This window comes from Chelmon rostratus, chromosome 14, assembly GCF_017976325.1.
Source record: "Chelmon rostratus isolate fCheRos1 chromosome 14, fCheRos1.pri, whole genome shotgun sequence".
In the NCBI taxonomy this organism is placed as follows: Eukaryota; Metazoa; Chordata; class Actinopteri; order Chaetodontiformes; family Chaetodontidae; genus Chelmon; species Chelmon rostratus.
Genome location: NC_055671.1, coordinates 17347362 through 17371692, shown reverse-complemented (window position 1 = coordinate 17371692; position 24331 = coordinate 17347362). Strand labels below are relative to the sequence as shown.

The 24331-nt window shown below is 42.8% G+C and overlaps 1 protein-coding gene across 3 annotated transcripts in view; it reads left to right on the top strand.

Moving 5' to 3' along the window:
- The first annotated feature begins 8739 nt into the window (after positions 1-8739).
- The window catches only part of gabrg2 (gamma-aminobutyric acid type A receptor subunit gamma2), a 49087-nt gene continuing 33495 nt past the window's right edge, over positions 8740-24331 (top strand). For all 3 annotated transcript variants that reach the window (XM_041951747.1, XM_041951746.1, XM_041951745.1), the window contains exons 1-3: positions 8740-8858; positions 18115-18254; positions 23710-23777. In XM_041951747.1, coding sequence (XP_041807681.1) covers positions 8743-8858; positions 18115-18254; positions 23710-23777 — 324 coding nt within the window. In that variant the 5' untranslated portion in view covers positions 8740-8742. The remainder of the gene's footprint in view (positions 8859-18114; positions 18255-23709; positions 23778-24331) is intronic.

The following is a 24331-nucleotide window of genomic DNA, read 5'->3' as shown; positions in this document are numbered from 1 at the left end:
GAGTGATGAGCTCCGGATAAAGCCCTCTCCTACGCAGTGAATTTAAATCAAAGGCATTAAAAACCACTGAGGTGTGTGAAGATGCACTGCACTGATTAGTTGAGGCTGGCCCCATATTCATAAAAATAAAACCGCTGTGCTGAATTAGAGGTTTTTTTTTTTCATCTCGCGTCCTTTCGAATGTCCCCCTAAAGTGAAAGTGATGTGTTGCTCTGCCCTGTAAAAATAATGTTTCCAGTGTAAGCCACAGTCAAGCTTTCATCTTCACCCTCACAGGTAACACTGCATGATGAACAGCATTTCATAGTAAATGTTAAACAGTCATTATGTGGGCTCAGAGATTCAGTTTCACATGATAGTCACCACATTTTACACATCATCCATACACACTTTTCCCACAGTTATCATCCAATCCCGTTGGCTTACTGCATGACATCACCGTGTTGCTAATGAATTACAGAGATGCAGTTGTGCTCGGCTCTCCCATCTGCAGTGGTGTGAGTCACAGCCTTTGGCCACCATTAGGAAACCCTTTTAATATTATTAAAATGAGACATGAAAGAAATATTGCCTTGAGAATCGATTCCCCTGCTGTTTTCTTAATGACTTAGGTGACATGCTCTAATCTGAAGGGGTGTTGAATTCATAGCGGTGCAGGCCAGAGTAAATGGGCTAAATGGCTCCTCCTCTACTGTGGTGCTTTGGATGCCATTAAAACACGGAGACATAAAGTTTATAGCTGATGGTCGATGTGATGGTGAAGAGTTCCCTGGGGATTGTCCATTTAGCCACAACGGGTGCCAGCAGCCTGTCCTCTTTCTGACACGTGCATTAGGCTACATTACAGCTTTTTCTATTATCTGTGATCAAAGTAAATATGTGCCTTTATAGAACAGGATTGTAATATGGATTCTCAAGTCTTTTTTGGAAACTTGAGGCTGTGATGAATGGGGGATGGCAGAGCATTAGAGTTCTTCAGATGACAAAGTTGGCCTCTGGCACGTCTTCAACTACAAAAAAAAAAAGGCAAATGGAAACAGAGAGGCCACCTTGAAGGTGAAAGTACCAGCAGCACTTGCGGTGTTGTGGAGAACAGCTTTATTTTGGAAACATCAGGGTGCGATGAAGGCCACAGGCAGAAATGTTTTTTCACTGTGAAGCGGTTCTCTGCGGCGCTGCAAGCATTGCTGGAATTTTCAAGGCATTAGCATTCCGCAAGCGGAGCCGCTAATCTTGATGGCAACTGTTGTGTAATGATAGGGAGATTTGCTTTTGATAGAAAAATGCATCATACTGTAAGTACATCCCAAAGCAGATAAATATTTTGGCATCTGCATCCAGTACGTGTGTGTGTTTGTGTGGAGGCATTTCTGTGTTGCAGCTTTCTCACACTTCAGTTTTTTTTCTTTACAAAGAGGCTTTAGAAAACAAAGTAGACAAACTCCTTAGGTTTAAATGTGGAAATACTCTAAAACACACTCATACATTCAAGCATCCCTCTCTTTTCACTTGCTTGGCAGTATCCTGCCTGCAACTTGCACCATTCTTCCATTTTGGCATATTTTCCCCCTCATTTGTAATCTGTAGTATCTGCATCAGTGACTTTGGGCTCGATTGTGGTTTGTGCTTGATAAAGCCGTGACCCTGAAGAGAACATAAAAGCCTCAGAAATAATACCAGAGCTGAAAGCAGAAACTCCCTGTGATCTACCTTTGGGAGTGGAGATTATACCTGCTTAACGTCAAGCAGACCAAATACCATATAAAGAGGCTATGAAATCAGCCAGCTGAATTTCCCCCTAATCACAGTGGAGAGGTTCGATGCTGGCAGGCGCCTCACGAGCCACAGTTCAGGAGCGTGTGCAAGCCTCGTGGAAAGCAGATGACTGAGCTTCACTGTCACAGGCTTAGAGCAAACTGAATTTCTATATAATCTTTATGGTTTGTTCAATCCATATACAATGGATGGTTTACTGGATCAGAACAATTTAGACAGAGGCAGCATATTGTCTTGTTGAACTTCCTTTCAACCCAGTGAACATCTGAAAACCTAAGACATTGTTAGATTTCTCCGCCTAGTTGATGAACCTTCACTTTGATTTCTTTAGGTAATTTGTCAAATTCAAATGGACTGGAAGAGAGCACCTTATGCTAGATTTAAATTTCCTATGTGCACTATGTTGAAGGTATTGTTTAACTGTAAGTGCAACCTCAGTTCTAAAAAAGTTGGGATGCTGTGTAGAACATAAATAAAAACAGAATGTGATAACTTGCTGATGCTTTTTAATATATACTTAATTAAAAACAGTACAAAGACAATATATTTAATGTTTGGCCTCATCAACTTCATTGATTTTTGTAAATATCTGCTCATTCTGAATTTGATGCAGCAACATGTTTCAAACAAAATGGGACAGGAGCAACAAAACCTGGGAAAGTTGTGGAACGCTCCAAAAACACCTGTTTGGAACATTCCAAAGGTAAACAGGTTGATTGGTAACAGGTGATAGTATCATGATCGGGTATGAAAGGAACATCATTGAAAAAAAACAACAAACAAGGTTTTAGACCATGAAAAACATTACAATGTGCAGTATGTCCCAAACTTATTTTCAAGAAAATGAAATCTATTATTTCAATAATCTGAAGCAATAGCTTCTAAACCCTCAAATTACAGATCGGCTGATGGTAGTTAGATTACTGTCAATTAGACTGAATTTTATTGCCGGATTCCTGCAGAAATTGTCTTGTAGCTCAAGACAACTCTGTTTCACATGCAACGAAAACACAATCATATAGAACAATATTATATTGTATGTATATAAACATCATGTATTTCACTGCTTAAATGAAGTTACCCTAATATGTCAATCATTCATCACATCCGCTCACTCAGAGAGTAATTTTTCCTCAAAGGCCAGTATTTAAAGTGAGATCCACCCACCATCCAAACACAGTCCACACACTCTGCCAGGCTAAATGCAAACAGCGTGAGGGTAAAACCCTGTTTAGGCGTGCCATCGTGCCTGAGAGGTGATTGATTCGGTGGACTGTGCCCCCTTCAGTTTGACAGATCTGAATGCCCACAAATCTGAGAACAGTTCACACCCTCTGCAGCTGTCCACAGCTGGGGGACTGTTGGCCTGTTCTAGTGGTATAATCCTCCGTGGTGATATCATGGTGTTCGGCAGCTGCAAACCTCCAGGCTTTACTTAACATAACTTGAGATTTTGAAAATGAATTTCATTAAAAATGCAATAATAATATATATATGATAATATGATGTAGCTTTAGGTACTTTAGATTGGACTTATGGGCCCAGTGTTTTCGGGAGAGGCAGCAATAGTAGCAAAGAAGTATGTTTGAGACCAAGGAATTGCCTACATGTTCCGCTCATATACACTTAATATACAGCACATTTAACCCCTTAACACTGATTTTTGCAAATTCGCATCATACCGCTTTAATCACAGATTGCAGCCGAATCGCACATGCATTCCTCTAATGCCAGTTTGTGCATATTCAACACACACCTAGGAACCTTTTGCAAGCACTGGTTTCTCGTCGGACCGGTCAAAGTAAAAACTACATCCGTTGTTTTGTTGTTATAATGTAATAGTTGTAAGCCAATTTTGTGGCTGTTTTGATGAAATAAATGAATTTTGAATGGCTTTTATGATGCACAATTATGAATTTTGAAAAAAAAGTATTTTTGATTGCATTTAAGCATGAACGCCTGTTGTCGCTAATTTGCATCATACCTAAATTTATATCTATTGTATGTGCGACAGAAAAATTAACAAACTCCTCTTAATTTAGGATCAATTCAGGCATCAACGGGGGTTAATATTCTGCATTGAGGTTGCTTCAATCTAAATGCAGCAAAGTTCCACTGAGTAAATAGTGATACGCTTATTTTCAGGGCCGCTTCTGAGAATGTCCACTTGGTTGTTCCGGTAATCAGATTGTGCTTCTAGTTAACATGATGTATAAAGTATGAGTGAAAGAAACCATTATGAAAGTAAAAGCAAAGTACAGAAATCCAAGAGACACAGAGATGTAACTCTTAATGGTGGCCCTCTTTAATCAGCAGAAAGCACCAAATGACACAGCGTGACATGTTGGTAGATTAAGGAGCTATTTCTAAATGGAGCCTAATAAAGACTATATAAGAGGCAAGGAAAATAAAAAAGCAGAGCCAGCTGGACTGAGACAACTTAGAGACAATGTGGATTCCAGTCTGCCGGCATTTCAGATGTGGTTTAAAAATTTTAGCAACATGAGACCAGAGAGAGTGCTTTCTCATGTTCACGTCCGAAAGCTCTCAGTAAGGAGGAAATGTGTTGGGCGCATTTTCTGAGTTTAATAGACAGACCACCTGGCTTCATACTGCACCTGTCCTACAGTTTCAGCGCTCGTTAGTTTGTATTTATTTATTTATTTATTTTGTCATCGCTTGAGCAGAATCACAGCAAAATCTCCTGGCGAAACAAGTTTTAAATTTGGTCGCGTATGTTTTTCTCCCACTGTTTTCGGACGTCTGATGTTACATCACTTCGGCCTGAGTGCCAGATTGCTTCTCATATCCAGTAATGCCTACCGTAGATCATTCTGCTCCCACAGCTTGATGCTAACCGAGTGGGGCTGTGACAGCATATGTGTGGGTTGTAAAACTGGAATGATAGTGGAACTGGGCATCTGTGTGTCCAATGATGCCATTATAGAAGACTACACCTCCCCCAGCTCTTATCTAAAGATGACACAACATATCGTCGCGGCCAGACTCACACATGCCACACTGTCTGCGGAGAGAATGGGTGCCGTGCAAGATGAAATCATTATTGAATGGGTTTTTTTTTTTAAGCAGTCACGTCACTAAACTAAGCCTTCACATGCCAGCACTGTCATTGCCCACAGTGCACCCAATCTTTTTGAACATTGAAGTGAAAGCCCTGCATGCTCCGTAACAGACTTCTGTAATTTATATTATGCCGCATTCTAATATACTCAATACATTTCATGCACTTCAGCATGACACTACAGTCAGACATGCTCGCTTTTGCTTACTGCAGATATTTGGACCAGGTTTGTGTAATACATCTGTAATTTCATGTGGAGGTCCTGTTAGATAGATAAAGGTAACTATCTGCATGTACAGTATCTTGTCAGTGTTATAAGCACAAGCAGACGAATAGCTCTCTGGAGGTAGGTCAGTGCATGAGAGCCCAGGTGCATCAATGATATGGGGAGGCGCCAATTTGGCTCAAATTTGCGCTGTGACTATTGAACCGAGTGGATGTAACCTGACATCTCTCTCGCTTTCTCTCTGTTAGTGTGTGTGTGTGTGTATGAGAGTGTGTGTGTGTGCAAGAGAGAGTCTGAAAAAGAGAAGCAGAGGCAGATTCTACCAGGGATATTAACTGGCTGCCTTGTATAATCAGAATAAATGTTCAAAACAAGCCATATAGACTAAAATCAAACATCCAGCCACATGTTGTAATCGGCAATAAGCAAACAACAGCCTCCTCCCTCCGCACCTCCACCCATCCTTTCATTCAGGTATCTAAATATCAGCCATCCGTGAATGCCTCACTTCCACATGGGTTAATTAGGCGTTGCAATTTAGTGGCCATTGGATATATCAGCATTTATCTAAATTGCCTCCTCCATCTCTGCCGGATCAATACCTCTGACCGCTAACCAGCAGCTCTGACGCTGAAGTTTGGGTCATGACCTGCATGGCCAGAGTCTCTAGACGGCTGCGGTGACATGGCCGCAGGGCAGAGAGAGATATCCGGCCCTGGGGACCGAATGATATAGGCCATACATGTATGTGTGTGTGTGTGTGTGTGTGTGTGTGTGTGCCTCTGTTTAATTTACAGTATATGATGAGTACGGCCTAAATTTACATTTCCAAGGCTGTAGCTATGTAGAATATTTATACAGGCAGCATGTGAGGATAATGGAGATTACGCTTTGTTGCTTTTTATTCAGTTCATAGCCATGTTTTAGCAAAACAAATCCAGTGGCTTTTCAAGGATAGCCATATTTTAAAGCAGAAAACAAGTGTCAGAATGACCTAAATATGTCCCCCGTTTGGCTTGTGAAACCTTTGATCACAGTAAACGAAGTGTTGAGGTACAGTATGGCCAAGGAATGTGAACTGCAAGCTGTTTATAGGAGTATGTGTTAAATATTTCAAGAGACACCCTCCCTTTATCTCATCTTTATTCGGGAGTGGCTGCTAGCTTACTCCGCTTTGAGGAGTGCTGCATGGCTGATGAAGCATCTGTCAATTTCCTTAAGATGATTAACCTACGCTGAGCCTCACTTGCCACAAATAAACACACGATGGTGTTTTCAAATCAGACACACCTAATCTTCCATGCATGTCACACTTAGGCGGCAACAGCTGCAATCAAGTCTGATTGCCAGAGTCAAACCTTAATGAATAATGTTGAAAAACAGAAAGCAGACAATGGCTGGTTGTCATTCTCGGTGAACTGAAGTATAAAAGTCCACAAACGTATGAAAAAACAGCCTTGTGGGACCAAAAAGTGACGTGTGCGGCATGTTCACGGCCTGTGCGCCTGTGGAATAAACGTTCAGAGGGGAACTTGGGCTAATGCGCCATGGCAACATGACGGCTCTGCGAGCACCTGCTTGTTTTCACTGCACCTGCCACTCTGCTGAGTTCTCACCGGTCTCCCCGCTTCAGGTAGGTTTCACTTTAATTTAGATCAATTAAGTGTGCTTTTGTTTGTTTTTGTGCGTCACTGACCAACAACTTGCTACTGGACGGGGACAAAATATAGAAGAAGAAAACACTGCTTTTTCACACTTTAGTCATTTTGTGTTGATAGACTGTATATGAAGACAAGCTGTTCTTCACATCTGTCAGTGACTAAAACGATTTATACAAGAAATGCAGTTCAGGTGAGCTCAGGTATATAAACACAAATGTGTCCTTGGGTCAGTCAAAACAGAAGGAAGAACAACTCTGCCGAAGACGCGTGACCAGCTCTGCTCATGCCATTCACATCACGCACACGGCCCTAACAAGAACCAATTGTTTCATTTATTTATCTGTTTATTTCTGCTCATTTCCCTCTCGTTCTCCTCCGAAGTGAGATTTTAAACTCTCCATTCAAGCTGTGTGTGTGTGTGTGTCCAGAGGGAGAGAGAGGGCGGGAGAGGGGGAGCGGAGGGGGGGAGATATTGTGAAGTGTAACAGTGGTATCAAAGTAATTTATGAGACAGCGCGGGACAGGCTACCGTTTTGTATTTTAGATTATGAACACATATTTTTTTCCTCAAACATCCCCTCAAGGAGTCCTTGGAAATAAGTTACACCCTACCAAAGCAGGAGCATTAGCATACTTATATAAGGATTTTTTTATTTTTATTTTTATTTTTTAAATGGGTACTGGAGCACCTTACAAAGGACAATGCAAACCTCAGGACACTCTCCCCGGATTGCTATGGAAAGATATGTCCGAAGACCTGGAAAACCAGATATATCACAGAAGAATTGTGCAAGTTGTCCAAATGTAAATGCGCCCTCTGGCACTTTCCTACTTAACTTCATTCAGTCAAACCATCAATTAATTACAAAATCAAAACAGGGAAGCAAACTAAACGGATTTCTGGGCCCCAATTTCGGGGGATGTCAGCATTTATTTATTTATTTCCCGCTAGATCAAGCAGCATCCCTCTGATTTAAGCCGCTACAAACTGACTGGAAGCTGTCCTTGGTGCTGATTGGTGGTTTGTAACGCAGATGAAACTAATGGAGCTGTCCAAGGTGCTGAAAGCGTGACCGGACCGGACCCGCGCCTGCAGCTCATTTAGGGATCCCAAGCTGAGCCATGGACGCACGCATGCACGCGCACGCACACACTCAGACACGCTCCTCCACCTGACAGGACTCGTGTCATTACTTACAAAAAGAGTTTCTGTGCCAGCGAAGCATGATGACAACTTCCTGTCCTCTACACACGCTCATCGGGGCCACACATGCTGCATAAAATTTGGGACCTGTCAGGGACCCCAAGAAGTCACCTTTGATCTCATTTTTTGGAGCCCCCTCACTGACTTTTGCTAATTGCTGACTCACATTAATTGGCAATAATTATCAAGTTTTCCACTCGCACCAGAAGCCATGTAATTTTCTGATGCTGAAAATATAAGCATCACGTGATATGCACCCGTAGTGTGCTGGCAGTAAGAAATAAAACCACCATTTGTTTTTCTTTTTCCTGTAGCATCAAGCTAAGGCTCTTCTCCCCTCTTCTGTGCTCCCCTGCTTCCGCTCGGCGAAACCACGCATGTGTTGATCCGCGCTGCAGCAACGTGCATCAGCTCCTCTCTGACCCCAGTGTTAATCTGCATTCAGACCGAGGCTCCACCGGTTTTCTCAGCTGCTCCATATCAGTGGAGCTCATTACAAGAGAGGAGGGGGGGGGGAGGCTTCGCCGTCTGTGGCAGTTTTTGAGGGCCCCTGTTAGGCTGTCGATTCGGCAACAGACACGGAAAAGAGAGAGGAGGGAGAAAAAAAAAAACGAGCGATACGAAATCAAGCTTTCGACTCGCATCGATTTTGTTTTGGCTGATCCGACTCCACCGCACGTCCGCCTCGGGTCTAGATTTGCAGACCCGCTGCCGCAAACGTGCGTAATGTATCGTGGAGAGGGAACCCAGTAAATAGACGGACACGTCCATCTGCAATAAAGAGGAAACGAAGATGGTGATGATGGCTTCGCCAAATTTAGCCTCCAAGTGCTCGACAGCAATGGCGAAGCCTTCCCTGCCCCTGAAGCTGCTTCTCTGGGCGTTTATTGTCGTTAATCTCCCGACAAGGTAAGACATGAATGCGGGATATTTCCTCTGCGAAGCGTCATTCTGTGTCGCCTCTGTTGGGGTTGCATTTTTTTTCCCATTTATTTTACATCCTTTTTCTTGCGGTGCCTCGCATCCGATGGCAACACAGCCCTGTTATTTGAGCGCCGAGGCGGCTGAAGGGGGATGTATAGTTTTGGGTGAAACGAGCAAAGCGCGTAGTGTGTGCGCATATATCGCTTTATTATCGCTGTGGTTCGACACGGAGGTGTAATGGGCATTTTTCGGACACGGCGACACATGTATCGCGCTTCTGGGGAGGTTTCTCGCCTCTTTGTGTTTTTATTTACGGGCAACAAAAGCGACAAGCAGCTGTGGAGGCGCGTCGGGTGATTTGGCGATTTAAAACGGCGCATTTGTACAGATGCAGACGCCTGTGAGGGGGACAGTTTGCCCCATGTCTCCCACAATCTGCCCGCCGTTAGAAATAGCACGGTGGCAGGCTAATTCGCTCGAAGCTAAGGCTACATATAGTCTGTGCTAAGCTACCTTTAAGGATCAAGTCTATTCTAAGAGCCAAAGCCTCATTACTGAACGCATGCGGCCGACATGGCCCAACTGGAATAATGAGCAAAGAGTCGTTTGTGTTAAAGACAACTTGAGGATGAATGAGCGCGTTTCATCCCACGTATTTGCAATGAGAAGGGGAGAAAAAAAAGCAATTCAAAATGGCAGACAATCACAGAGTATACAAGTGTAAAGGCACAATAAGGACAAGGGGACCACATATGGACTGATCCTTGTCTTGCAGGCGGTGGAGGACTGCCATTTCTGCTTTCACAGAGGTGCACATTTGAGTTTGTGGAAGGAAGCTGCATCGGTCGTCCCTGTCAAGGCATCATTCCCGAGCACTGAGATAAGAGTAGTCAAGAGGAGGGATGGTCGGGCTCCTCGCACCGCTTTCGTCTTGTGTTGCCGGAGGGTGAAAAATGGAGGCAGATAAATCAGTCGACGTTCAATCGCCGTCAAGCCCGATCGCAACCCAAGGGCTCCCTGCCCAGCCTGCACCGTCAGGCCTGTGTGTTGCTGTGTGTGTTTTGTAATTGCATGCACAAGTAGTGCTCACAGCACGCTTGAGTAAACACTACACCTTGTCCAGTCTTGCACCCAGAGCGGGATATGGATTTTATAAGTTGTGCATGAGTGGTTGAAACATAATGAACTGAGGCAGGATCACACGCAGGTGACATTTCCCCCCCTCGCTTCTGGAGTAATCACAGGGCCAAGCGCGAGCTCTCCGGGTAAACACATGCGCGAAGGTAGCGTCTGCGGATCGGACGTCATCGCGACAGCAACAGGTCTGCCGTTCGATAATTAAAAGGGAGCTGCTGCTCGGGAAGTTGCATTGGAAGTCGTTTGTGATTCATGTATGAGACCTCTTACATAAGACATCTCTCAAGGCCCCGGGCATGCTTTCAGTAATCTATGCTACTTTGTGACTCATTGTGACAGTTACTATGTGTAGTGATGTCTGATGGCTATCAGCACACATTAACCCCAGCGTAAAGCCGGATGCTGTTTCGCATCAAAAGGTATGGCGGCGTCCAGGTTTGGCACAAAAGCCTCTAGTAGAAGCAGAGGGAATGTCATCGCAAATGTTTTGCCATCGATCAGTCGTTGGGTAAGCTTCAGATGTGGTTCCCAGGATCCACTGGGACGGGCCGTGACAGGAGGAAGTGATGTCACAGCGAGGAAGCCCTACTCAGGTTTTCTGTTTGGGTCAGGTGATGTTTGCTGTTCTGCAGACTCACCTCAAGCATTTGAGAGGTGGTGGCTGATGAAAATCATTACGTAACCACAATTTGGGACACGCTGCAATTATTATTATTTTATTTTCTATTTTTAGTTTCTAACCTTAACAGCACTAGGACATATCGTAATGCTAATTTGCTCCCCTCACTGGGCAACAAGAGCCTAAATTGGCTTGATGGACATTATACACGGGACGTTGGCCATTATAGCAAATCACACTTCAGGAGTGTCATTACGTTTAATTTTCTGTTAACTTGCGTTTAATAATAAGTAAATTTGCCTCTATTGCCTTCCAACTAGTGACACATTTCTTACATTTTACATATTATATGAAAAATGACCAAAAACAAAGCTTTTGGTCCTTTCAGCAGGATAATATTGGCCGTCTAGTATTACATCATTGGTCCTTGGTACACCCATCATTTGTTTCTCATTGTGTTAATGTATATGGCCTGTTTTTACATACATTTCCAGAGAGTTGAAAGCACCACAATTTAAAGGCGCCTCAAACCTTAAACCACAGAAGTGGACTCTGCTATCACTCTCTTATTGATTGACAGGGTTTTAAATCCACCAACACTAGACAGCGTATTTTATGTTTACATCATCTTTAAGTCAAACATTCCAGCTGTGCACGTCAGTATGACCTCACATTTAAATAGTCTCAGAATTTAATGATTGAGCCTTTAACTTTGGGGAAACAACATTGGGAACATCACAAACTGGCCTAATTTTCCTTACCATTGCACGCCAGTGGTAGCTAATCGATGCCAACTGTTTTCCACTGGAGTGAAAGCCTGCAGATTCACTGCAGTTAAGTAGAGATGTATATTATTGGTCCTTTCCCCATAGAAAGTATTGAAAAGTCTCTATACTGCATATTTTATCTTAATCTTTTTACAACATCACACCTTAATAGTTCCCTGGTGTGAAAATGTTGAGCTGCTCATGTAACTGCATCCCTCCACACCTATAATGTCGATGCTATATAAGATAACAAAAGCAGTACAATGCTACATGTAGCTGTGGCCAAACAAAAGATCCTTGCTAAACAAGTAACAAATAACAAACAGATAACTTGCCAACAACATACGCGCCCACACATTTGTTTGCAGTTGCCATAATGTTATATAAAACAAATGACAATAAAGCCGCTTAAATTAAATCAGTCATCCGTTGTTTAAATTTCTGGCTAATAGTTAGCAGGAACATGCTTTAAACACAATGAATGTAGGTTTGGAGTCTTCTGCTAGCGTGGATGAAATTTCACAAGAGAAGACGTTTTACGCCAGTTTCGTGACTGCAGTCCTGAGTCCAACCTGCCACCTGTTGCATTCAAGTCTAGCGATTAGCATCAGTTCTCAGCAAAAGGCATTTAAAAATCCATCCCTTTAAATGGGAAACCTGCAGTGTATTGAACTCGGTCGAGCCATTATACACTATCTGCCTCTCGTCATCGCTTGGAAACAGTTACAACGGAGAATTCTGACAAACTGTCAATCTGTCATGTCTCCCATTAATGACTATCATGTGTGTTCGTGTCTCAGAATTCCTAAAATGTAGCTGATAGCATGACTATGTCAGTCTTCTTCTTTTCCCATATCGATGTTAAGACAGTTTGAGGAGCAGATGACAGAGCTCATAGCTGCCTCTTGCTTACAGTTTCTGTCATATTCATCACCCAGGAGGTATTAAGGTCAGAGCGATTTCAGATTTCTGGGATAGATTTGGATGGCGGTGTGAAATAGCAGCGGTGGTGATTAGTCTCTTTTCCGTAGCTCAATAAGCATCACAGTAAACGTGAAGCAGGGTCATGGATTTTGGCACATGACACGCCTAAGACAGTGTTCTATCTAAAGTTTTTCACTATAGCCGCCCCTGCTGCCTCAGCCCTGTGAGCTCTATCTTTGTCCGAAGAGATCCTGTGGATAAATATAGGTCTTTTCTGGCTACCCTTATTCCAAAAGGGTTCGTGCATTTCTATTTTAAGGCCACAAGTACACAGAAGGTGAATTTAGGATACTTTTAAAACTAGTCCGCCGATATTTTGTTTCTCCTTGTGTTAATATGGCCTGTTTTTACGTGCATTTCCAGAAAGTTAACAGCACTGCAATTTATGTGCAGACGGAAAGCTCATCCTGCAGCCTCAAACCTGAAAACACAGACTCTCTTATTGATTGACAGGGTTTTAATCCACTAACTAACACAAGACAGCTTTATTGTTGATGTCAAAGAGTTTGTTTACGTCAAGCATTCCAGCTGTGCACATCAGTATAACCTCACATATTGGGAACATCACAAACTGGCCTATTTTTCCTGAGTGTACCACTGAGAGAAACAAGTCAACCTGGCATGCCAATGGTAGCTAATCTATGTGATCTGGTCTGAGTGAAGCCTGCAAATTCACTGCCAGAGGTCAGTTAAGTAGGGCGTGCTGACACAGTCCAGGTGATTGGCCGTTAGCAGTCCAGCATGTGAGCTCCACAAGTGCAAATGTTTATTTTTGCAATCTGACAGCCTGAATTATTAACCAGAAGCATTCACATACACTTTCAATTATTAGGTTGTAATTGTTATTGTATTTTTTGTTTTGTTTAATTAAGAGTAGAGCTTGTTGAGGGAGGTTTCTAGCAAGAACTCGATGTGCACGAGCGGCTCGCAGTGTTGTTGCCATAGGTGCAGGGCCAATTTCATGTGGGTTGATAATAAGCATGGAGGTTCATTAGATGTGGGGTTCTTTATTAGATTGAATGTAAAACATGCAAAGATGATAGTTCAAGGGAACTTGATGTGGATGCTAATGGTAGGCACATAGCTGTTTCCATAGCTGCTGTTACCCTCCTTAGAACTTCTTTGAACATGTAAAACTGCAGAGGACAGGGCACTTCCCTGCTGCTTTACATGCAACCTGAGATGAAATGTTAATTGAGATCTGCTCAGTAGTAGGGGCACGTTCTGACTGCTGCATATAGAGCAGAGTGACGATGGCACTAAATGTGAAGAGGAAGAATGCACGAAACTGTCAGATTGTCCTCAGCGAGGGTGGCTGTGAACACAACACTTAACTGCAGTACTCTCCATCATTACGTACGCAGCCGCGGATATGCATATGCATGAAAGAAAAAAACAAACAAACACGAGTACACACACAAACATGTAACAGCAGGCGCGCACACACAGGCGCAGACCTCTGTGGATCTTCAGGTACCGAATTAGCAGGCAAAACCTCAGATCTGCCTGCAGTGGAGAACACATGGCATCTCCTTTGATGTGCTCGTCTTTGGAGCATTTCCATAAACACAGAGATGCTCTGAGAGATGAATATAGATGATAAGATTTCAGCAACCTGAAAAACACCAGATATTTTCAAGTTCTCACACCCTGCTCTGCCCCATCTTTGCATCCGTCCATCCATCCATCTATTGAGTCTGTGCCAGAGACAGGTACTTCCTCACATAAAGCAAGGCATGTCTAAAAGGGTCCACCTGAGTGACATAATTAAGATTTAATGTTTTAGGTACTAGTGTTATGGTGGAGATGGATGGCACTTAATGCCATCTAAGGAAGAGTGCTGGTCAAAACATTATTCCTTGCACCCAGCCGGAAAACACGAGAAAGCTATCAGAGCTTCCATCCTTGTCCTTTACCATGGAAACAGTGTCTTTTTTTCCTCACCATTACTGATTCTTTATTATTTCATTCAGAAGTCTATTTTCTTCTCATTGCTCTACAGCCTTGTTGAAAGCTCACAGCTGTTTTCAAGGTTGCTCTTTTATGCTGTTGGCCATCTCCCTGAGCTGCTCCAATGGTTACTGGAAGTGCACAAGTTGTCCAGAACTTTGACGCCACAACTTAAAAATACCTCGCCACTCTCTGTTTGTTTCTATGTATCCATCTATCACTTTTCTCCTTGTCTCTTGTCTCTCTGCCTTTATTTCTGATGCATTATGCATCTAAATCAATCTGTGCTAATCATCTAACAGCCGCAAATGCAAGTTGTTTTCCGTCATCTGAGGCACAACTTGCATGTAATCAGTGAAGTAGGCCTCTCTCTAATGCATATGCATACAAGGAAGATGGCACGGATAGCAGGAGATGTAAAATGTGTGTTTGATTGCACATTTCATTGGATGTTACGCAGGCTCTTGAATGTTCAGTCTCCTTCCAAAGCGTGTGCAAATTTACACTGTCGTATTCAGAGAAAATTTACTGGGAAGAATACATTTTAATGATGCTGCATTCTACAGAAATTTCAACAATGGACAGCATCTGTCCATTTTCTAACACTAAGCACAGTGGGGATTGGGAGTTGTGGCTTTTTCATGGAAAGAAGTTGAGCTTGACATTCAGTGAGTTGCTGCAGTTCAGAGATACTGATTGCACTCCTGATAAGGTAAGCCAAGGCAAGTTGTCGCCTTGTTGTTGAATAGCGTTCTGTCATTTAAAGTTCTGTACATAAGATGAAAAAAGCATGATATAAAAAACAATAAGAATATTACTGTAAATGATGCACATAAATGCATAAAAGAGTACAGTAACAAAGTGGAGCAGATTAAACAGCATAATAAAAATCACAGTGCAGTTAGAATATACTGCAAGATATGAAAGGATAGCTGCAGATTTGATTTGCTAAAGGCAATAGCAAGCAGCAAAATCTGAGCAGTGATTTAAAAGAACTGAGATTTGGAGCAGACCTCATGTTTTCAGGGTGTTTTTTTCCAGACATGTGGTGCAAAGAAAAACTTCTCCATCTTTAGTCAAGATACATTTAGTCTTTTGCACCTTTTTTTTTTGTTCCATAGTTTTTTTCAGTTCCGCAGTACTATTTGCAAACCTTTTGCGAGGTTAATATAATGATTAAAGCTTAATCAGAAGTGGTTGCCTACATAATGTTCTCCCCTAACCCCAACCCTCCCACCACCAAACTGCACTTTTTGAACTCCCCCTTCACGTACGAAACACGTCTAGAAGGCAGTCCCAGACACTGATTGCGTAATGAACTGCTGCCTCAGTAAATCACACACTAATTACACACAGACAGTGCTAGCACAAATTGAATGAAAAGATGCAGCACAGATTCGCCCCGTGCTTTTATGCACATAAGTCTGGCCCACAGTCTCTTTCGCACACATCACGTATGTGTTTTTCTGTCCACTTGTCTCTTCCCGTCAGGCGCACAGAGCGTCTCGCCCCCGCCCACTGGTGCTGCCAACCTCCCCTCCTATTATCAGACAGCATTGCGTTGCGCTGAGTCTTTAAAGCGACCCACTCCATGGCAGCTTGTTGTTGTCAGCATATAAATTCGCCCTCATGCATTATCATCGAGGATCACATCTTTAATTCAGGCGTCAAACCTGAAAAAAAGATTTGTTTTCACAAAGGGTAAACCTTCATTCCAGACATATAATTCACCAAGAGAGAGCGGGAGAAACATTTACAGCTCCGCCATGGCTGTATTTGTGGTCGGGGGCTCTTGAGACGTCATTATCCCTTCAGTTTGAGACGTCTGGGGCGAGGAAGTAAACTGAGGAAAATTGGCTCTCTCACAAACTTGGGGGCCCTAAAAACCTTCTTTATGATACAACAAGCAATTCTGCCGTCAAGGTCCTCAACTTTGCCATCTTGGAATTCGTTCATTATTTTTGTAGAATCGCTGAGCTGAAAATTGATGGAGAATTTCAGCTGTTATTAAAGGTCATTGTGGAGGTTTTTATTCAAACTCAGGACCAGACAGTAAGAGTATGAAATTCTTACATGTCCTTACATTTCTTTTGTCATGTTTATATAAAATGAAGGCCATTTTGAGAAGCAACAGGAAGACTTTGAAATTAGATTTTGTTTCTTCAGTTTTATGCTAACTTTGACTTTTTGCAGTATTAAAACGTAAAAGTAAAATACTTTGAGTTCATGTCTTGATTTTAATAGTCCGTCATGACAAGCATGTCTCATTGGTCAATCAACACTTAGTCACAAGAAGCGTAAATTGAAATATTTATTGGTGTGTCCATTCTTGTGATATGAAAGAAATGGTCACGCGAAAGAGGTTGACGCTGATCGACTTGCTGGCCTGCCGATTTTATCTAATTCCAACAGCTATTGAGTGAAAATTGCCTTAAATTGCCCTCCTTTCTTCAGAGGCTTTGCCAAACAACTTTTTTTGGGGCGAGGTGTTCACCTGGATGGAAGCAAACAAAAGGCAAAACATGTCACTTTGAGAGAGTGACTGTTATTGGACTTGTTTCAGTCTGAACAGAAGAAGTTACGGTGAATCTGTCCAGGTGGGACTGTAATGCTGGATCCAATTTAACTTGACATTAATGCTAAAACCAGGTGCCTAAATGATGCTGAGTTTGCATGACTGATGCTGACAAAGTAATGCAAACATTAGCAACACCCCTCTATGGGGGGAAAGTGCACATAAGACTTTCAGGTGGACAAAATTAATGAAGAGAGCTGTGTCACAACACTCAACTAGTGTGGTGGTGCACAGAGCACTGATGTAGCTTCCAATGAAAATAAACAAAAAAACCGAAAACTGAGATAATGAATTAGCTCATCCCCTTAGAGACAACATAATTCCCATCAGCCAAAAGGTCTCTATATACCTATTTTATATTCTCTTAGATGAGCTTGTATGTGTGAGCCTCGTGCTATTTTTAGGCTACGATTGCTTTGTGCTTTTGCAATTTTCGCATATCGTTCAAGCGTATGTGGCACAAAGGTGTCATCTTCGTGCAGGGAATGCAAAGATCTGAAGCAAATAAGTTCAGTCCTTTCATCTCGTTTTCACATCGAACATCAGACAGCACACAGGTTGCTTTTACTCTCTCTTATCTGGTTGGGTCTGAATGCATCGTGGATACTAGACGAAATACTTCCGGGTTCTTCACCGAAACACCCTGCCCCTGAGTGGTCCTAGACGTGGAATAAGGAGTATCTCAATCTCAATCGAACTATGCTTTTTTAAATTGGAAAGTGTACAAGGTGAAGAGAACTTATGCATCTCACAGTGAAAAAATGATATTGTTTAGTGCAAAAAGGCTTTGCAGGGCAAACCAGAACCACATGAATATTACATTCTTATATGCATGTTCTGCGTCACATGTGTTGCACTGAATGTGAATCATATGTGAATCCTGCATAACGATCACTTTATTTCACTATTTTCAGTAACTCAAAAGTTTAAATACCTAGAAATAATAGAAACCAAATGGAGAGAGAGGATTAATCACACGTTTTTCAGTGTGTCTACAGTGGCACTGACGTGGCGATGAAGCGTCCTGAAAATGTTCTCAAGTTCATCTCCTGACCTTGGATCGAGAACTTGTCTCTCGCTGTGTCTCACATCTTTCAATATTTTATAATATAAAGTGAACAGAGCGCATGCGGAAAAACACTGCTTGCTCCCCTATTGAAAGAAACGACTGATTGCAATGCGTTTTCTCTCCCCTCCCCCACCCCACAGCTCCTTCCAGACTGATGACGATGATGAGGTGTCCAACAAGACGTGGGTGCTGACTCCCAAAGTGTACGAGAGTGACGTCACGCACATCCTGAACAGCCTTCTCGATGGATACGACAACAAACTCAGACCTGACATCGGAGGTGGGCGCTGATTTTTCACGGATGATACGTTTAGTCAGAGAATCACATAGACATGCACCCACGTCTCTGGTTAAATTTGCAGTCAAACGCATACATGCGCGCATTAACTGACATGCATGCTTATAGCCGAGCGCTTTGCCCATTAGCTGCAGGAAAATAGAGACATAGCATCTGTGATGTGATGCAGTGATTTTTAGAAGGGACACTTTGAAGCCTGGAGCATAGCATTTTCTCACTTGTTGTCGACAGCTAATCCATGCTTTTGCAACTGCGCGAAGCCTGAAACACTATATATACCCCTCTTTAATCTTTTATCTCTATGATACAGCAATGATTCTCAACATTGTCACCAAGAAATGTACATTAGATGAAGGGAATACTTCTCTTAGACTTCCTTTCTCCTTTTTTTGGAGATGGCAATTAGAGGAAACACATCCTAAATCCATTGTGATGCTCATTAATTTTTAATACTACCGTGTGTATGAAGACTCATATTGAGAGAAGACACTTGCATAGCATAAAAACACATCCAGTGACACTTATACTTTCTGTTCGCATACTTACAGAGACCTTTTTTTTTTTTAAATAGAAAACACATCAGCTTTTAAGGAGCTGAAAAACAGCCTCACTCTTTTGTCGTTATTCGGAGGGCTGACTTTAGCCAGCGAGGTCATACAATTCCCTCCACAAGAAGAAGAGGATGTGAGAATGAATTAAAATCACCATTACTGGAGTCATGAGCTTCTCACGCAGCAACAGTGTTTGAGTCACGAATCTGTTGACAATTTGACTTTAACACCAGTGACTCGTTACTTTACATTTGGACTCCGGCCTGATTAGAATCACTTGATGTAGTCTCAAGGCCCAAAGATGAATTATTATGATATAAGAAGTACTTTCCCCCCCCCTGACAACAGAAATACTTTGAATGAATCCAGCAGCAGCCAGTCACACACACACACACACACAGAAGGGAAAGGTGCTTTTGGTGGGCTTTGCATTGTTAGCCGCAGTGGACCGCCTCTTTTTTCTGCTGATAATAGCACATTGCCAGTTACAGACTCTATCACCTGTAGGTAGGTAACAATTGTACTGCTAGTAAATCGTCATCAGGCTGAATTAGAACTTGGCTCTTGTCTGGACTTGAAACTGGATTCAAATTTGATAAAATGCCAACAAACTCCAACCCAACAGAAATATTGCCATAAAATACCTGATCCATTTCTTTGATGGTAGTGAATTCTAATTTTAAAAAGCATGCATTATTTCTGTAAACTGACGACTCAGAACACAAAGTTTAGGACTTGGACTGGACTTGAGACTTGAGATCTGCTTATGACTTGCCTCACTGAGGGAGCAGGTGATGATGGTATAATATTAGTCATGCTACCTAATGTATTTTTGAATCTGCTGAAAATTGTAAAACATTAAGAATTATTGACCTTTAAATGGCATAAATTAAAGAGTAGGGTAGGCCAGTTGCACCTGGATGGCCTGTTCTGCACTCAGGCTCTAGAAACTGAACACAAAGAGCATTTAATATGCGCAGCATACAGTTTATTGTTGCACCATGCCTGGCAGCACAAGGTGTCTTTGTGCATTTGCCCGTGTCCTTTCTATGAGTGTGTTTGTGTTGTGTCTTGACAAGCGGACGGGCTGACTATAAAGTATGCGTGCATGTGTTTATGGACACGCATGTGTTATGGCGAAGATAGCAGTCCGTCATGGTCCTGCACGCCTTGTCCTGTCAGTGTGAGAAGTGGACAAGCAGCTTACTCCCTTCACTTTGACAGGCAGTTGGGCAGGTCTCTCTTGTCTACACAAGTGCACATATATCCTAAAGCCTGTCACGTCCATCTGCAGGAGCTGAATAGGGAGATCTTCAGTACCCTTGAACACTTTATTCGTGGGTCAGTATTCCTGGGAAAACTGTCACATGCAGTCTGTCACATACACTTATAGAATGATAAAGATACACCACTCTATATGCTAGTCATGAACTGCTTCTCCTCCCACTGCAGGGGCAGTGGGTAGTTCTGTTTTTGAGGCCGCAAAAGGCAAGAATAGAATGGCAAGCCCCAGTCCAGTTATCAGTCTATGTCACAGAGTTACATTTGAGACACTTTTTCTGTGTCTTGTAGTGGAGTACACCAGCAGGAAGGGGGAGGCAGCAACTGAAATAAGCGAAAGAGCGCTCCTTCCGAAGAGGAAAAGTGATGAGCCAGCGTTAAATGATCAAATTCTGTGCACTTAATCAGTTATTTTATGCAATATTACATGCTTTCCTGGGATTAAATAACACGTTTTCAGTTAGGTTTTAATACTACTTGGAGCCACACATTTAAACGTGCCTAATAAACTTTTTTTTTTTTTTTGCCCAGTAGGCATCCCTAGTGCAACGAAAAGGGAAATATCTCTCATCAGCTTCCCGACTAGCTAATTCCTAATGGCTATTTGTTTTAACTGGAAAAAAAAAAAAAAAAAAAACCCAAGCCGGAGGTGCCACTGCTGCGAATTGATCTAATCCAGCTTTAAAGCATGACAAATGAATTGCCTGAAATGATGGCACAAGATGAAAGCAGCGGATGTGTACTGTAAATCTGCTGCACTGAGCTGCTTTCATGGTCTTGCCCATACGCCGCACGATGTGTACAATGCTGCATTTAATGTGCACATTTCACGAAGGGCATCATCTTTAGTCTTAAGACCTCAGAAGTGGGCTCGTGTTATAAATTGAAGAGCAGCTCAGATCTGCTTTGAGGCGCGGCTTCAACCCAGAGAGCCGCTGCGTAGCCGCGCGGCTGGCTGCCACCGCCTTAACCATCATCTTCAAACGCGCTATGATCTCGCTCTCCCATCGTTGGTCTTCCAGCTGCTGCCAAGTTACACAGCCACAGAGAGGGTTATAATTAGCTGGCTGTACTGTCATCTGATCCACCAACCAATCAACCAACGAACCACACCACGGCAAAGCGAAGTTTCTCCTCCGCTCCTCAGAGCACTGGAATGCTGTGGATTTAGATTCATCGCTGATTGTGCCACGGCTTCGTCTTTGAAGTCCATTGTGATGCTCATTTAATTTTAATGCCCCTGGAGTCTACTGTGCGTATGAAAACTGAAGCAAATAGGACAGACACACAGAGAGAGAGAGAGCTCGAGCGAGAGAGGGGAAATTTGAAAATCCTTAATTCATAACACATCCACGCCACCGATCAAGGTCATTGCCTTCTAGAAAATAGATTGTTTCGTAGCATTCACAAATACGGAGCGCAACGGCAAGGACATAAAGTCATTGTACAGCGAGGTTAATGGATTTAATTAACAAGCCTTAATGATTGGTAATGCGCGGCGATGCATTTGGTCAGAGTCTATAAGCTAATTCGATCAGCCTTTGGATGCCTGAGGTGGGTGTATTGGCATGTGTCGTCTCACACACCAAGTTAGAAATCTTTGAAGAGCCACTTTAAGTCCACTGGCATCTCAGAATAATATTTCTTGGCGTCTGTTTGTGCATTTACTGAAGACGTCCACTTTCCAGTTGGCTGCGTAAAACAAGGCAACTTTGTTTTTATTTATTAAAATTCCAGTAATGTCATGCCTGTAACATTTAATGTGATTTCACTATTAACCCAGTCCAGGGTTACATGTTTTGTGCACCACACTTCAGTATACAGAAATTCTAATCATGCCAATGCAATAAGATCCCCAGTATTCATAGCCACTCACTGATATAACTGGCCAAAAGCAACTCTTAGTGCTTCATGCGGGATAAAGCAGAAACCAGTAAGAGCTGTGTGCGTCTGATTGCGTGTGTGTGTGCTAGAGTTTGTTCATGCATGTCAAAGTGTGCGCGGAGGGATGGGGCTGCAGCGCACACTCATGTATGCCTGCGAGTGACATGAGGAGTGGATGCAAACCTGCACTCCCTCCCTCTGTCTCTCACACTCGCTACGGTTCCCACATCAAGCCTCGAGTCTGGTTGAGTCCCTCCTCTCGGATGCAGCATCCAGTCATCCATAAACATACGCATTAGATGGCGAAGTGGCAAAGCGGATCCAGGCTGACTTAGGGGGTCTGACAGAGCGTGGACGTCCATTTGACACCAAGCTGTCCTGTTTCCTGAGCCATAGTTTCTCTGACGTCCATCTGTCCATCTCAGTAAACCACTGTAGGCAGTAAAGAGGTGTAATGCATGGCCTTCAGTTGTTTCCAGTGTACAGTTCTAGGGCTAAGACTTGTAATCTTCCCTCAAAATCTTGTCAAGTCAAAATATTTATGAGGAACTTCTGACCTAAAAGTGTATCTCTGTGGGAGCGCCGGTGCACCAGCAGGTCTTTGAGAAAAGAGAGTAACTGACTGGCTATCAAGACGAGCCCGGAGCACAGGTGGACAGAAGAAGGGATGGATGGGATGTTGCAGAGGGCACAAAGGTATCCTGGTAAATGGGTCAGGAGTTTGGCCATAAATACAGTGTGCGGTTCTCTGACTCTGGCAGGAAGCCTGTTTGAAGATGAAATTGGTCCTGCAGGCTCCGCTGCAGTCTCTTTGCAGACAGAGGAGCCAGGGTTTCGATTTCATCAGCACTATCCGACGAATCTTAGATCTGCTAAAACCCTGATAATGTAATATAGTCTCGTAAAAGTAAAGTGGGATCATTTGATTTACGTAAATTACTGGATATGCTTGAAGTGATTGAGCTGAATCTCATTAGCGAGTGGATCTAAAAGGAAGTGAAGACTCATAAACACCACACAGCTAGAAGTCTTAAGCCAAAAAGATTAAAATTGCTGTGTCTGTATTCTGATGATGAATGTAAATATTTCATTAGTGGAAGCAGTAGAGTTATAGTAGTTGTGGTAGTAAAACTAAACACTGCAATAAGAAAACTAACGAAGAATCATAAACAGTTATCACCCCAACTATTCACTGCTAGATTTGTGAAGACGGTGCATTTTGGCTATTGTTTTCTTTCATTTTCAATTTCAAGCCATTTTCAGGCCAGAAACTCACAGTCTGAAATCTCCAGCAGCTTCATGCTTGAGTCGCAGGCTGCAACAACCAATCAAAAAGCAAACAGCAAATTACACCTACACCACACCTGAGACAACTGAAAAACATCCCTGAAATGAGACAAACTTCATATGTCTCAAGATCAAAATCTCAAATTGTTCTTTTTGACATTTGTCTTCGTTAGGAGTAATATTGGCCCCTGAATTTAGTGTGAACAGTATGCAAGAATCTCAAACTTTCTTTTGCATGATTTCATCCTCTGCACCTGTCTATGTTTTCCAGCAGCTTCGTGTCCACACATTCACAACGGGGAGATTATTTCCCTCTTTTACTTCACTGATGATGACGATTTCTATAACAACCGATAAACAGCATCCTGAAAACTGTTGTGCATGATGTGCTGAATCATTTCTCTAAAATGGATTTTTCCTTTGCTTCTTCTCAGTCAAACCGACAGTGATCCACACAGACATGTTTGTCAACAGCATCGGCCCAGTAAATGCCATCAATATGGTGAGTAACACTAGAATACAGTGTGAGTGTGTCATTATTATTATTAATTATCAACCTGAAACTGCATGTATGACTAAATGAGAATATTAATTCCCAATTTTTTGTTCAGCCGCCTCCGTCTTATAGGAGGTGAGTGAATAACGACCGAGAGAGTAGCTCTCTTCTCTGGAGCTGGCAGAGATTCTTGCTCAAGCACCCTTCAGCAGGTCAGATGCTCGCTGTCATGGAGGATTGGTTAGTCCAGCTAATCACTATGCTGCCCCACTGCCCTTGTAGTGTAGCAACACAATGCAGGTGTCAATCAGCTACTTAGCTGCTGCACTGGCCTTTGCACCACAGTGGATAAACGTGGTCCATTTAACGCATCTGACAGCATTACACACCTCTTGTTTTGAATCTGAAACACCGGATAACGGTCGACCAGTTGTGTTGCTAGAAACACAGGCCAGATCTCAAAGCAGCATATTTGCAAATGGCTGCGTGCGTTGGCAAGTCCCAAGATGTTCTCTGTCTTGTTGTTGCCAGGAATCGCATCAGCTGCAATCCGAGGTGTC